The sequence below is a fragment of the Narcine bancroftii genome, chromosome 7 (genome assembly GCF_036971445.1).
Source record: "Narcine bancroftii isolate sNarBan1 chromosome 7, sNarBan1.hap1, whole genome shotgun sequence".
Lineage (NCBI taxonomy): Eukaryota > Metazoa > Chordata > Chondrichthyes > Torpediniformes > Narcinidae > Narcine > Narcine bancroftii.
The window spans coordinates 50,320,676-50,334,200 of NC_091475.1; the positions used below are offsets into that span (position 1 = coordinate 50,320,676).

A 13,525-nucleotide genomic window follows, 5' to 3' on the forward strand; every position below is an offset into this window, starting at 1 on the left:
AAAGTTGCTACTTTGATATCTTGATGCAACTTTCTTCAGTTGAATATTGAGAAAGCTAAACCCATTTTTTTTGCTCTCATTACAAGCTTTATACCATCATTAGTAATTCCATCTCCCAAGTCTGGTCACAATCTTAACTTAGGTTTTACCATTTCCAATTTTAGGATTCCGTTTGATCCTACTCTCATTTCCTCCCTATATATTACACTGCAAAGACTATTGGTTCTACTTCATTAACCTGCCTTTTCTTTGCTACACCTCAGCTTTGATCTGCCGCTAAATCCTTATTCATGTGTTATGTCATCTGTGAACTCAAGTATTTCACTTCTTGCTTGGCTGGCTAGCTTTCTGCCCCACACAAACTTCAGACTGTAAATGCATTTTTGTAGTACCACAATTGAGCTCAGAATGACCCAGAAATCTTTATAGCTGATCAAATATTTCAGTGTATAATTACTGTTTCAATTTAATTCAATGTTGTAACTAATTCCTGTTTAACATTATTTTCTGCTCTCCATTATTTTCATGATGTTATTGAAAGAATATTTAAGAACCAAACAAATCTCAAAGTAAAGAATTCTGCAGTATCAATCAAAATCTTGTCAATTTTCCAAACATAGGAATCTTGGTCAGGTGACTTGAATTTATGCAACGGAACTTGATAGGTGCAATTAACTACTACTGCGACCTGAACCAAATGTTGGGAAAAAATCCATGTATTGATGCAGATGTGGCTTTTGAGATGAAAACTACTTCCTTGACTGTATCACTTTAAATTGTCTTGTCATCCTTATGTTTTTTCACAGTTTATGTCTGCTGAAGTGATCACTTAATTTGTTGCATTGTATAAAGTATCAATCATATCTTTGAATATATCTTAAAACTAATTTCCATCGCCAGGAAAACCTGGGAAACAACCTGACTCGAAAGTCTATAATGCAGCATTTTGTAAAAATTGGCATTCTTTTAAAAATTGAAGCAGCTTTTCGTCAGAATGATTTCTTAAAGTTAAATTCAGGTATATTGGTTGGTTTTATTGCCCTCATTCCTTTCCATCCATACCCAAAAGTTCTTTCTTAAAATGTGAAATTTCCAAAGTTGTCCTAGCATCTTCAGAAGTTGAAGAATAATCTCTTGAATAATGCTGTGTGTAAACCATGAGAGAAATAAAAAGAGAAAAAAATAGGAATCTGTGAAAATGATGAGCAGTCTTTGACCTAAAATGTTAACTCTTTCACTCTCGATGATACCGCCTTACTTGCTCTGTGTTTCCAGTATTTTTCTCTTTTCATTTTACCTTTCAAACCTCAATATTTTTTTCCTATCACTGAAAATGTAACAGTTTAGTGACAAACAACCCATTTATAAAAAATCTAAAGGACGATCATGAAGAAATTCATGTACTAATCCTATCAATTTTGCTATCTATTTCATTCCCTGTTGCATTCTTTCCATCCTTGAGATACCTTGGTAGACAGAGCTGAAGCAATTAGACAGTTTTATAAACTTTTGAAGTGCCTCAAATCAGCAGTAAGAAAAAAAGCTAGTCATTTATTTTCACTGGCCTGGGTCCAGACCCAGGAGCTGGGCATGCAAAGGCAATGATTGCCATTTATTGTACCTTAGCCAAAACACATTTTCAGTATCCTGGAAACCTTAATGTCATCATAAAGATCATTCACATGTTAAGAACATAAAGTAATATTTGCAAAGCAGCACAACATTAGGTTGTTAGTTTATTATTTCACTGTAATTTCATAGTAAGGTCAATGGGATAAACCAGAACCTCAAAAAGATAAACAGAACAAAACAATCCTCCCTCTAAACACAGACACACTTTGAATTGCTACAAGTTAGCTTGTGCATTTGGGTTAAGTAAGTCCTGTGTGCAGTGTTTTATTTCATTTCACCAATTTTCCTGTTGTATCTAAGCCCATTGAATTTCCCATAATTTTACACCTACCAAAAGCAAGTCAATCTCTTTCTGAACAAGAGAGTATTTAATTTTAGAAGTAATTGCAGACAACAGCCCATTCAATATTTTTTAAACATTTACTTGTAAAACTAATTTGTCCTTTTTGTTTCAGTGGCCACATGCCTGCTTGGATGTGGAAAATATCCTTGTTTCACATGCAAAGGAACCAGGGATAATAAAGTTATATACTCATGGATTGTGCAACACATAAATGGGCCCTTCAGCTACCAAGTCCATGCCAACCTGTCTGCCCATCTACACCCATCCCATTTGCCTAAATGAGCACTGTATCCTTGGCTATTTAATTGCCTATCTAAATGTTTCAAATGTCATGATTGCACCAGTGACATTGGTGGGAATGTGGTGACATGCATCTGATTAATCTCAACTTCATAATCTTCAGATCAAAAATATTTGTTTTCTGTCCTCAATTTAACTAAATCTCCTTATTGCAGACACCTGAGTCACTGGAAAATGCCTGATCTAATTCTCCATAATAATCTCGACCAAATCATGCTCCAACTTTTCTAAATAATCAGCCCCAGGCTTTCAACCTTAAGGTCTCTCTCTATTGCCTGAACATTCTCCTTGTAGTATGGAGCAGATATGGCCAACTATGATCGTGCTAAGGTGTGACATGAATTTAACATTATCATTAGCCAATTATTTAAAAAGCTGTAAGACTTGTTAACTCTTTTATCTCATATTATAAACTCAAGATGCTGCTTTAAAATCAAGTGAACCAAGATATGCAAATCGGCAATGCTACCACATCCAATCTAGATCATGCTGGATTTCATCTGCCTTCTTTGGCTGTCGTCACATCAATACCTTTCTGAAACTTCCTCTGATCCTCAGAATTATTTTAAATATTTTCATATTACTGCAATATTGGTTTCAGCCTGCATTCAATCACTAATCTACACTAAGCAAAAATGGTCCACAACATTGCTGCTCATTCCAGTCATTGCAAGGCACTTCCCCGAGTCTGTTCCCTCCCTTATATAGAGCTTACGATCCATTTTACTTCTCATAATGTTTACCAAAAAAGCATCCTGTCAATGATCTCAACCTAGGATGTGGTTGTTTTGGGGTGAGAAAATTAACGGGGAATGCAAGAGGTTTGGATTGAACTGAATTGTTTATTGTTACGTGTACTGAGAGACAATTAAAAACTTTGTTTCATGAGCTATCCAGGCCAATCAACCCATATTTAATTCCAGCAGGTTGTGAAATTATAAAACAAAGTACAGAGTGCAGTGTTACAGTAGGTTAAAGAGTGCAGAATCTTGGTAATTTTGAGTGAATTTAATGAAAAGGTCCACACAAGTCAAATAAATAGCTCAGCATGTAACTGTCCCTGTCATAGACTCCTTGTAGTTCCTGGGACTCTTGAATATAGTGCAAGTTCCTGATGGAATGGACTATGATGTAGCATTTAAGTCATGTGGCAGTGGGCGGTACACATTTTAGAGTGTGAACAAGAGGACATTTATTCAAGAAGGTTGAACACCACTATCTTAGGTGGAACCTTGTCAAAGGTGTTTATGAATGGCTGTGCAGACTTAGCTTGATTCTATATGATGCATGTAGTTACTACAGAGCAATACATTTTTTTACAGTTGGTCCACCATTAGAATTTCAAACTGCAAAGCTAAGTATTAACTATGATTGTTTTTGTTTTACAAACTATATTTACTGATGGAATAATTCCATACAACTTGCTCTGCATATTGATAGCAATTGATTTTCCAGGAAGGCAAACAGATAGTAGATATCTGCAAGTCGCAGATGGAAAACTGAATTAGAAAGAGGACCCAAAACCTAGCAGAAATAGAAATTCACCAAGACAAATGGTCACTTAAACAAAAGTTACTTTTAATATTATTTAAACATAAAAACAGGATCAAACTTTATCTTATTACTATTAACTTAACCCCCTTCTAATTTTAAGCACACGTGTATGTAATGTGCGTGCACAAGTTCAGAAAAGTTCTTTGATTCACAGTCCAATCTCACTTCTCCCTCCTCCAAGTTCACTGGTATCAGGCAATTCTTATACTGTGCACAGAATTTAACATTTATGAAACTTTACCAGGCTTTGGTGCTTGAAAGGTAAATGGTTACCGCTCAGGAAGGTTCTTGTTGGTTTTCAGAGAGATTGGTTGCTTGTTGGACACACAAACTGATTCCTTATGATCAGCCACTTCAGTGTCTTGCCAAAGAAACTTGCTCCATCAAGATTGTCCAGATGATAACCTCTTTCTTTCAGGTCACCACAGATGTCATTTTCTGTTTCCCTTATCTCAGGAGAAACACCATACAGCCAACCATCTCTTTTTTTATGGACCGCAAGGACTTTGAATAGGCTAAAGTCAGAACTCACAACCTGTCTTCCAAAATAGGGTTTCAAACAAGCTTCCAAAAGCCACTGCAGAAAACCAGCAGTCTCTATATCTCTGTCACACACACACACATACACATTTAGACAAAAAGCCTGTTTGACTCTCTCTGCTTGCAAAACCACATAGCCTTCCTTGAACAGCAAAATATATTTAGACAGATTGCAGCACTGGCCCCAATCTTCTGAGTCTGTTCTTCTGTTGCTTTCCGAAACAATAATCCATTACTCCACATCATGTCCAATTAACACCTGCTTGTGAAGTCTCTATAGGCATTCTTCAAAGTTTTTGCAAAGGCACAAAGGAGCCTGGACTGTCTGACTTGAGCACACCTCCAGCATTTTAAATAAGATCTGTTTTAAAGTGTTTCTATCTGTGTGTGATAACTAAAAACCCCACAATCTATCTTCCAAAATCATATCTATATACAGTATAATAATATACAACATAATCCGCTTTGATTCACTTTGAATCCAACGCAAATCCACTTGCGTCACAAACAGAATAGATTAAATCACACCATGATAAACATGAGTTATTTCATTGATTTTGTTTTCAGTTATTATGCAAACTCTTCACTAATCTTTCCTGTGAGATGCTGTTGGTGTTTGGATTATGTTGCACCATAACAATTCCTTGCAAAATGCACAAGAAAATATAGAAACCATGCCTGCTTATCCCCTCGCCTATTCATCCCAACCACCACTATACCTCATAACCTCATTCCAGTCACCTTCATTCTCTGTGGCCGAGGAAATCAACTTATCATTTAAAAAATGATCCTGTCAAATACATGTTCAACACACAGCCCATCCTCTAAATTTGATGTTCATGTTCTCAGGACATTTTCAGCCGAGCAATTATTTTTATTAAAAAAACTGTCATTATGCAACCAATTTGACTCATATTAAAAACCCCATAAGAGCAAATCTGTTCATTTGGATTTACTCTCTTGTCAATTGAAAAAAGAAAGAATCCCATACTGGAAGTCCCTCTGCTTTAAAAAGAACCACTGAACCTTTTATTTCTGAGTGAAGGAGCAGAATGAGACATTTTAAAATCATTTTCTGAAAGACCAGTATCTCCATACAAGCAGCATTGCTTTAAGAGAGCAATGATGTGTCAGCTTGTACTTTGTCTCAACCGAGAAAGAGGCCTGCTTGGACACAAACATTACATTATATTAAACACTGAACTGTTTTAATAACTTCCATATGTTTATTGGGTTCACTGGTAAATCTAACACTCCTAGATTTAAGATTCACAAGCTAAAGGTTTCATTGCACTTTATTTCTAATCTTGTGTTTTTATTCTCTCCTCTCCATTCTTTTGTGGTTAGGAAAATGAAACTGTTCAATCCACGCACAATGTTTGAACAGCTTTTTCTATTAATTATCCAGGAAACTCTGAAACAAAAAACAAGTGAACCCTATCAGGAAAGAGATATCAATGCCACAAGACTGGCACCACCAGGTTCAGGAACCATCAGACTCCTCATGACAAATTCAATTAGATATTCATTTAAGGACTCTTACTTTTGCACTTCATTGCTTTTCTTCACTCTGCATTGCACAGTCAGTTTGTTTACATGTGTACATTGGGTAGTATTTTTGCACTACTAATAAGTGGTCATTCTGATTGGCCTGCAGGAAAAAGAATCTCAGGATTGTACATGATGTCATGTATGTACTCTAACAATAAATCTGAATCTGAACATTTCAATCATTCCTGAAAATTAAAACAGAAAATAGATTGAGAACCCAAAGTTTATTCTGCTGAATGATTCAAACATTGTCATTAAACTAATTTTTTTAACCTTTTTAGTAGCTGTCATTTTTATAAAATGGGTCAGATCTGTTATAACAAAATGGTTTACAGTGTTCTAAATAGGGCGGCAGCAGCACTAAAATGGAAATGGAAGTATGTCCATTGTGATTCTATCAAAGGATAAATTTCACTGGTATATTTTCATCAGTAGAACTCTGTTTTGTGTGTGTGTGTATAAAACCATTGGTATCAGGCACCTATGGGGATTGGTAGATGACGGATAATTGTATTCTCCAGTTGCTTGAAACTTGCCCTCACAATGCCTAAATAAAATTTATCTGCTGCCTCATGATTTCTGCAGACTACAGTTACAGGAAAACTTAAATATTATTGATCTGTCAGAAAGACCATAGGACATTATAATGTATTAAGCAATTGAGTGTTCAATGCCAGTGTGGGAAAGCAGCTTTTATTTGGATTGGCTTGACTCTTAGCTAGAGTCTGCAATGAATGTAATCGCAGACATACTTAAATCAGCACCTCATTTTGGCTTCTGGTGTTTGTAAAGGTTGTACTTCCATGTTTAATGTGAACCTGAAATTCTTAATGAACACAAAAACTTATTTCAAACATGCTGCTACATTTCCATACTGAAACAACTCAATCTCAAGTTTGAACAATGCTAAATGTGAATGTGAATAAAATTTCAGGCAACCTGCAACATTGTGGAGAATTACCCAAACTATTCTTGTACAGGTGCTCCTCAACTTACGATGGGGTTACAATCCGGCAACCTGCACCTACCATATTTTATAATTAACTTTTGATTATATTTAGTGGACATGATGGGTTGTTTACAGTGGTTGAGTCAGCATCACGAGAGAGTAGCATACCACATATTGCAAGCGCGGGAACAGATCAGAATTCAAAGTTGAAAGTATGGATTCTAACCAATGTAACTTTGAAAATCATAAGTTGGACTATCGTACATCACCTGTCCACAGACTGATTCAGAAGTTCACAAGGCATGAAATGCTTCCCTGAACACAAACTAAAAATTTACATTGCTGTACTGGTATGAAACTAAATAACCTAATTCCTTTAAAAATGAGCCCTGTACATTCAATCAAACCACAATGAAAAATACAAGTAGTACTGGAGTACACATATTATTGAATCTTAATAACTTGTTACTTCATAGACAGGAGGGGATGCAGATGCTTGAATTTGTTATCTTTTGGGATCAGGAAAATGAAATAACAGCGCATGTACTGGGGAAAGCAAAGGCATAGCAATTGGAGCTGTGGATTGTAGATTTGTGTTGTTAGGGTTCATAAGTGTAATGTTTGGTTTTGGTAAAGGAGTACTTAGTAGCGGCCAAATACTTCTCCATTTGAAAGAAACAATAGAAGAGGCTTCGGAAAGAAAGCAAGATGACTCAGCTACTCTTAAACATCAGAAACCTGGACAACATACCAATGACATCCGAAGGCACTTGAAAAGTTCTATCTTCAAAACATCTTAAATATCAGCTGGAAAGATAGAAGAACTAACATCAATGTGCTAAATGAAGCAAAAACAACAAGCATTCAAGCCTCTGTCATTAAGAACCAACTAAGATGGAGCGGTCATGTTGTTCAGATGGAAAATGAACGTCTGCCGAAACAAATTTTCTACTCCCACCTTAAAGAAAACAAACGTAAAAGAGGTAAACAACAGAAGAGATTTAAAGACATCCTAAAATCCAACATAAAGAAATGTAACATCGACATCAATAATTGGGAAACTAATGCCAAGGACAGGAAACTGGCAAACCATCATCCGAGAAGGATCAGCAACTTTCAAAGCCAACAGATGTGCCTAATTAGATGGAAAGAGAGGTAAATGGAAAGAGAGGCAGCAACAACCAAAGCCTGATCTGCCATCTAGAACTACCTGTCCTAAATGCAGAAGATCTTTCAAAGCCAAGATTGGACTCATAAACCACTTGAAAGTCCATAAATAGATGAATGGAATAAAGTCCATCACCCTCGACCTCAAAGGATAGCCATGTCAACAATGATTTTCCAAAGGTCAAGAAAAACAATTCTGGCAAAACAAAATCACCCATTAACCTGACTGACCATAGCACAATGCAAAGGGAAATGCAGACATATTGAAGAATGCTAAAATTTGACTGTGATCCTCAAAACTGATTTTTAAAAGAATGTTGCATTCAAAAGAATATAAAGATATCCAAATCCAGCAATTTATACAGAAGTAAAAACACAGTCCTGGGGAATATCAGTGGGTCAAACAGTGTACTTTATATAGATAAAAATAAGTAACCAACGTTTAGGACTTCAGCCCTTCATCAAGGTCGGTACAAAACGTAGGCAGGCGCCTGAACAAAATGGTGGGGTGGGGGGGGGGCGGGAAAATGTATAACAGATGGGGGGGGGGAATAGCTCTGTGAATGGAGAGGAAGGGGTAGAGAACTGGAGGAAAAAGAGGGATAGGGTAGAGAGGGAGAACAGGGAGTGGTCTAGCAGAAACTGTTGATTAATAAAGTAATATGATTTTCAATAAACAAAACAGAACAATGTTTTATTATTTATGACCCGATTCCCATGAAGCTCAATATTAAACATGATCTTATTCATCAAAATATAATTCGTAGAAAATAGTACAATCTTCAAAAGTAATAAAGCAGAACAATGTCTCGCAGAACTGCAATTTTTTTCCCCCCAAGATCTAAAAATTAACATAGATATTTTAAAATGATTACAGGACAATAATTTTAGATATTTAAATACTTGATCATTAAATATATGTTTTAATTTAAAACATAAAAGTTGCCTTACATTTTCTTTAATCGTTTACAAAGATGATAAAATACAGATATCTGATTAGAACGATTTCTATCTGTGTCCGTTTTCTCGTTATAAATCCCGAACTAATTCCGCAATCTTGTTCTAACCCTCCTCCCAGGTCTCTAAATCACCATCGATCTCGGTGAGTTACACAAATTCACTTTTGGAATACATGCTTGGAACTTTCCGTGTTGCCTGGTGTGTGCGATACTTTCCATAGTGTGCAGGTGCACCCCTGCACCTTTTCCCGTGCTCGGGAGGGCACGAACAGCAGAGGACGGCACCTGCCGCCAGGAGGAAGCCGGCGGTGCCCCAGCCGATGAAGAGGGCACATCCCAGTTCATGTTTCTGCGCGTTGGGAACCAGTGGGTTATAGAAGTTTCTGATGATTGTGCTTCCAACCCAAGAAACGGGGATCAAGACAAGAATCCCGGTGAGCAGAAACATCAGGCCGGCGGCGATGAGGATGCGGCTCTTGGCCACCTCGCTTTCCACCGGGCTGCGGGTGCATTTCATCCCCATCGCGGCCAGGAGGATGGTGAGAAATTCCAGCGCCACCGCCACACACATCAGGGCACGGCTGGCTTGCAGCTCAGGCCTAAGGGCCAGCAGGGAGTCATAGATCTTGCACTGCATTCGGATGTTGATCTGCCGGACGCAGTTCATCCACAAGCCTTCCCACCTATTCTCAAAAACCACCAGATTGTCCCCGATGAAAGCGGTCACTCGCCACTGGGGCAGTCCTGTTACCGCACAAGTACCGACCAAGCCGATGACCCCGAGCACCAAGCCGACAATCTGCAGGACAGAGCTCACCATTGCTGCCCAGATGAGGAGCGCCGAGCGGAGGACGCTGGAGCCAACCTCCTGCTCAAGCGAAGCCTGGTTTCCCTGACCCGCTGCTCCTTGTGGACGTTCACAAGATGTTCTGCACTGCTTCTGAGTTCTAGGTAACACAATCACAACAACCAGAAACGTCGTCCTCCCCCTCTTTCTGCCGTCGCTGCATCTTAAAGGCATCAGTGATTGGGAAAAGATCAGAGGGGAAAGAGGTGGACTCATCTCGGCAGCCAATGGTTTAAGGAATCGGCCAGAAACACCCACGAATAGAAAGCGTGAGTCTGATTTTGAATGAACGCGGGGTTGTGTTTCATCGTTGCGAACCTTGGCCAAATCCTGGGAGGATCATCACATTGTGGGACGGGCAGCGAGGATGGGGAGGGGGAAACAAAGTTCACCCTTTAGGTAGACGAATATTGGTTGGGAGTGGGTTTTAAATGCATGGGGCGGAAGGTGGAGGTCCTGTTTACAAGGGGGGGGGGGGGATAGAGTTAGAGAGAGTAGGGTTGATGAAAGTAAGGGGAGGGTAGAGCACACTTTCCAACACACCTCTGTAAAAATTTGCCAGGTTTCCAATGTCATAAGTGGATCATTATATGTGCTCTTCAACCATGATTTCAGCCATCCCACCTCCCTCTTTTCTTTCTATAGAAAGATAGGGGAGTGGAATGGGGCCATTTGCCCTATCGAGTCCACCTGCCATTCTATAATGGCTGCTTTACTATCCTTTTCAACCCCATATTCCCTATTTCCTCCTGCAACCCTTGATTCCCTTCCTGATCAAGAATTTATCTTCTTCCACCTTAAATTTCAGATTTATTGTCGGAGTTCATACATGACATCACATACAACTCTACAATTCTTTTCCGTGGGGGCATGTAAACAAACTGTGCAACACAGAGAGGGTGGGAGGGGGTTGGGGGATTTAACCATCTTGGTCTATAATGAATTTATATTTTTTCTATTTGTACTTTTTCAATTTTGAAACAGACTCCTTTTATGGACAAAAATTTTAAATAAAATATACAAAAATCAAAAGATGTAAAAATACAAGATAAATGAGTCCCTGACTGAGTTTGTAGTTGAGGAGTCTGATGGTGTTCCTGAACTAGGTGGCGCAAGTGTTCTGGCATCTCAACCTCTTTCCTTTTTTTTTAATTTTTTATTTTTCACACCATAAACCACATTAACCATGATACATACTTTTTCCTTTTCAAATATATACAGTGCCATTTTCTCCCCCCACCCCCCATCCCACCCTCCCTACCTCCCCCCTCCCGTCCATTTAAAGTACAAAATCTAGGATACATTAAACCAGTCAAACAATGTTGTCATTCAATAAAAATAAACAAGAAATTCCACTGAGTCAATTCTTTTCATTTCCTTCTCCTTTTGTTAATTTAGGTAGTGAATGTCCCCGGTAGGTTTTCGCTATTGTGTTTCATGTAAGGCTCCCATATTTGTTCAAATATTTCAATATTTTTTCTTAAACTATATGTTATTTTTTCTAATGGAATACATTTATTCATTTCTATATACCATTGTTGTATTTTCAAATTATCTTCCGATTTCCAGGTTGACATAATACATTTTTTTGCTACGGCTAGAACTATCTGAACAAATCTTTTTTGTGCATCATCCAAATCAATTCCAAATTCTTTGTTTTTTATGTTACTTAGGAGGAAGATCTCTGGATTCTTTGGTATATTGTTTTCTGTAATTTTATTTAATATTTGGTTTAGATCTTCCCAAAATTTTTCTACTTTCTCACATGTCCAGATTGCATGAATTGTTGATCCCATTTCTTTTTTACATCGAAAACATCTATCAGATACTGTTGGGTCCCATTTATTTAACTTTTGAGGTGTAATGTATAGCCTGTGTATCCAGTTATATTGTATCATACGTAACCTCGTATTTATTGTATTTCTCATCGTTCCAGAACATAACTTCTCCCATGTTTCCTTTTTTATCTTTATATTTAAATCTTGTTCCCATTTTTGTTTAGTTTTACCATTTGTTTCCTCATTCTCCTTTTCTTGCAGTTTAATATACATATTTGTTATAAATCTTTTGATTATCATTGTATCTGTAATCACATATTCAAAGTTACTTCCCTCTGGTAGCCTCAGACTGCTTCCTAATTTGTCCTTCAAGTAGGATCTCAATTGGTAATATGCCAGCACTGTATCTTGAGTCATATTGTATTTATCTTTCATTTGTTCAAAGGATAAGAATCTATTTCCTGAAAAACAATTTTCTATTCTTTTGATCCCTTTTTTCTCCCATTCTCTAAAGGAAAGGTTATCTATTGTAAAATGGAGTAACTTATTTTGCGTCAATATTATTTTTGGTAATTGGTAATTTGTTTTATTTCTTTCTACATGAATCTTCCTCCAAATATTGAGTAGATGATGTAATACTGGAGAACTTCTATGTTGTACCAATTTTTCATCCCATTTATATAATATGTGTTCAGGTATCTTTTCCCCTATTTTATCTAATTCTAATCTAGTCCAATCTGGCTTTTCCCTTGTTTGATAAAAATCTAATAGGTATCTTAATTGTGCGGCTCTATAATAATTTTTAAAGTTTGGCAGTTGTAAGCCTCCTTGGTTATACCATTCTGTTAATTTATTTAGTGCTATCCTCGGTTTCCCCCCTTTCCATAAAAATCTCCTTACTATTTTCTTTAACTCCTTGAAGAATTTCTCTGTCAGGTGTATTGGCAATGCCTGAAATAGGTATAATATCCTTGGAAAAATGTTCATTTTAATACAGTTTATCCTTCCTATTAGTGTTAGTGGTAAATCTTTCCAATGCTCTAAATCGTCCTGTAATTTTTTCATTAGTGGATAATAATTGAGTTTATATAGTTGGCCGAGATTTTTATTTATTTGTATACCTAGGTATCTTATTGCTTGCATTTGCCATCTGAATGGTGATTCCTTTTTAAATTTTGAGAAATCCGCATTATTCATAGGCATTGCTTCACTTTTATTTACGTTATTCTTGTAACCCGACACTTCTCCATATTCCTTCAATTTCTTATATAATTCTTTTATTGATAGTTCTGGTTCTGTTAAGTATACTATAACATCATCCGCAAATAAACTGATTTTATATTCCTTGTCTTTTATTTTTATCCCTTTTATATTATTTTCTGTTCTTATCAATTCTGCTAGTGGTTCTATAGCTAACGCGAACAATAAAGGTGATAGTGGGCATCCCTGCCGTGTTGACCTGCTTAAGTTAAATTGCTTTGATATATATCCATTTACTGTCACTTTCGCCAATGGTCCCTTATATAATGCTTTAATCCAATTAATATACTTCTCTGGTAAACTGAATTTTTGCAATACTTTGAATAAATAATTCCATTCTACTCTGTCAAAGGCCTTCTCTGCGTCTAAAGCAACTGCTACTGTTGGCGCTTTACTCCCTTCTACTGCATGAATTAAGTTAATAAATTTACAAATATTGTCTGTTGTGCGTCTTTTTTTAATAAATCCAGTTTGGTCTAGATTTACCATTTTCGGTACATACTCTGCTAATCTGTTTGCTAATAGTTTAGCTATTATCTTATAATCTGTGTTAAGTAAAGATATTGGTCTATATGACGCTGGTGCGAGTGGATCTTTCCCTTGCTTTAGTATTACTGTAATTATTGCTGTTTTACATGTATCTGG

At 37.0% G+C, this 13,525-nt stretch overlaps 1 protein-coding gene across 1 annotated transcript; it reads right to left on the reverse strand.

Annotated features, from left to right (window-relative positions):
- Positions 1-8,448: 8,448 nt before the first annotated feature.
- LOC138739847 (claudin-8-like) lies at positions 8,449-9,989 on the reverse strand. Its single transcript, XM_069892387.1, has one exon. The coding sequence runs from the start codon at positions 9,813-9,815 to the stop codon at positions 9,144-9,146; it is 672 nt and encodes a 223-aa protein (XP_069748488.1). The 5' UTR covers positions 9,816-9,989; the 3' UTR covers positions 8,449-9,143.
- Positions 9,990-13,525: the final 3,536 nt, after the last annotated feature.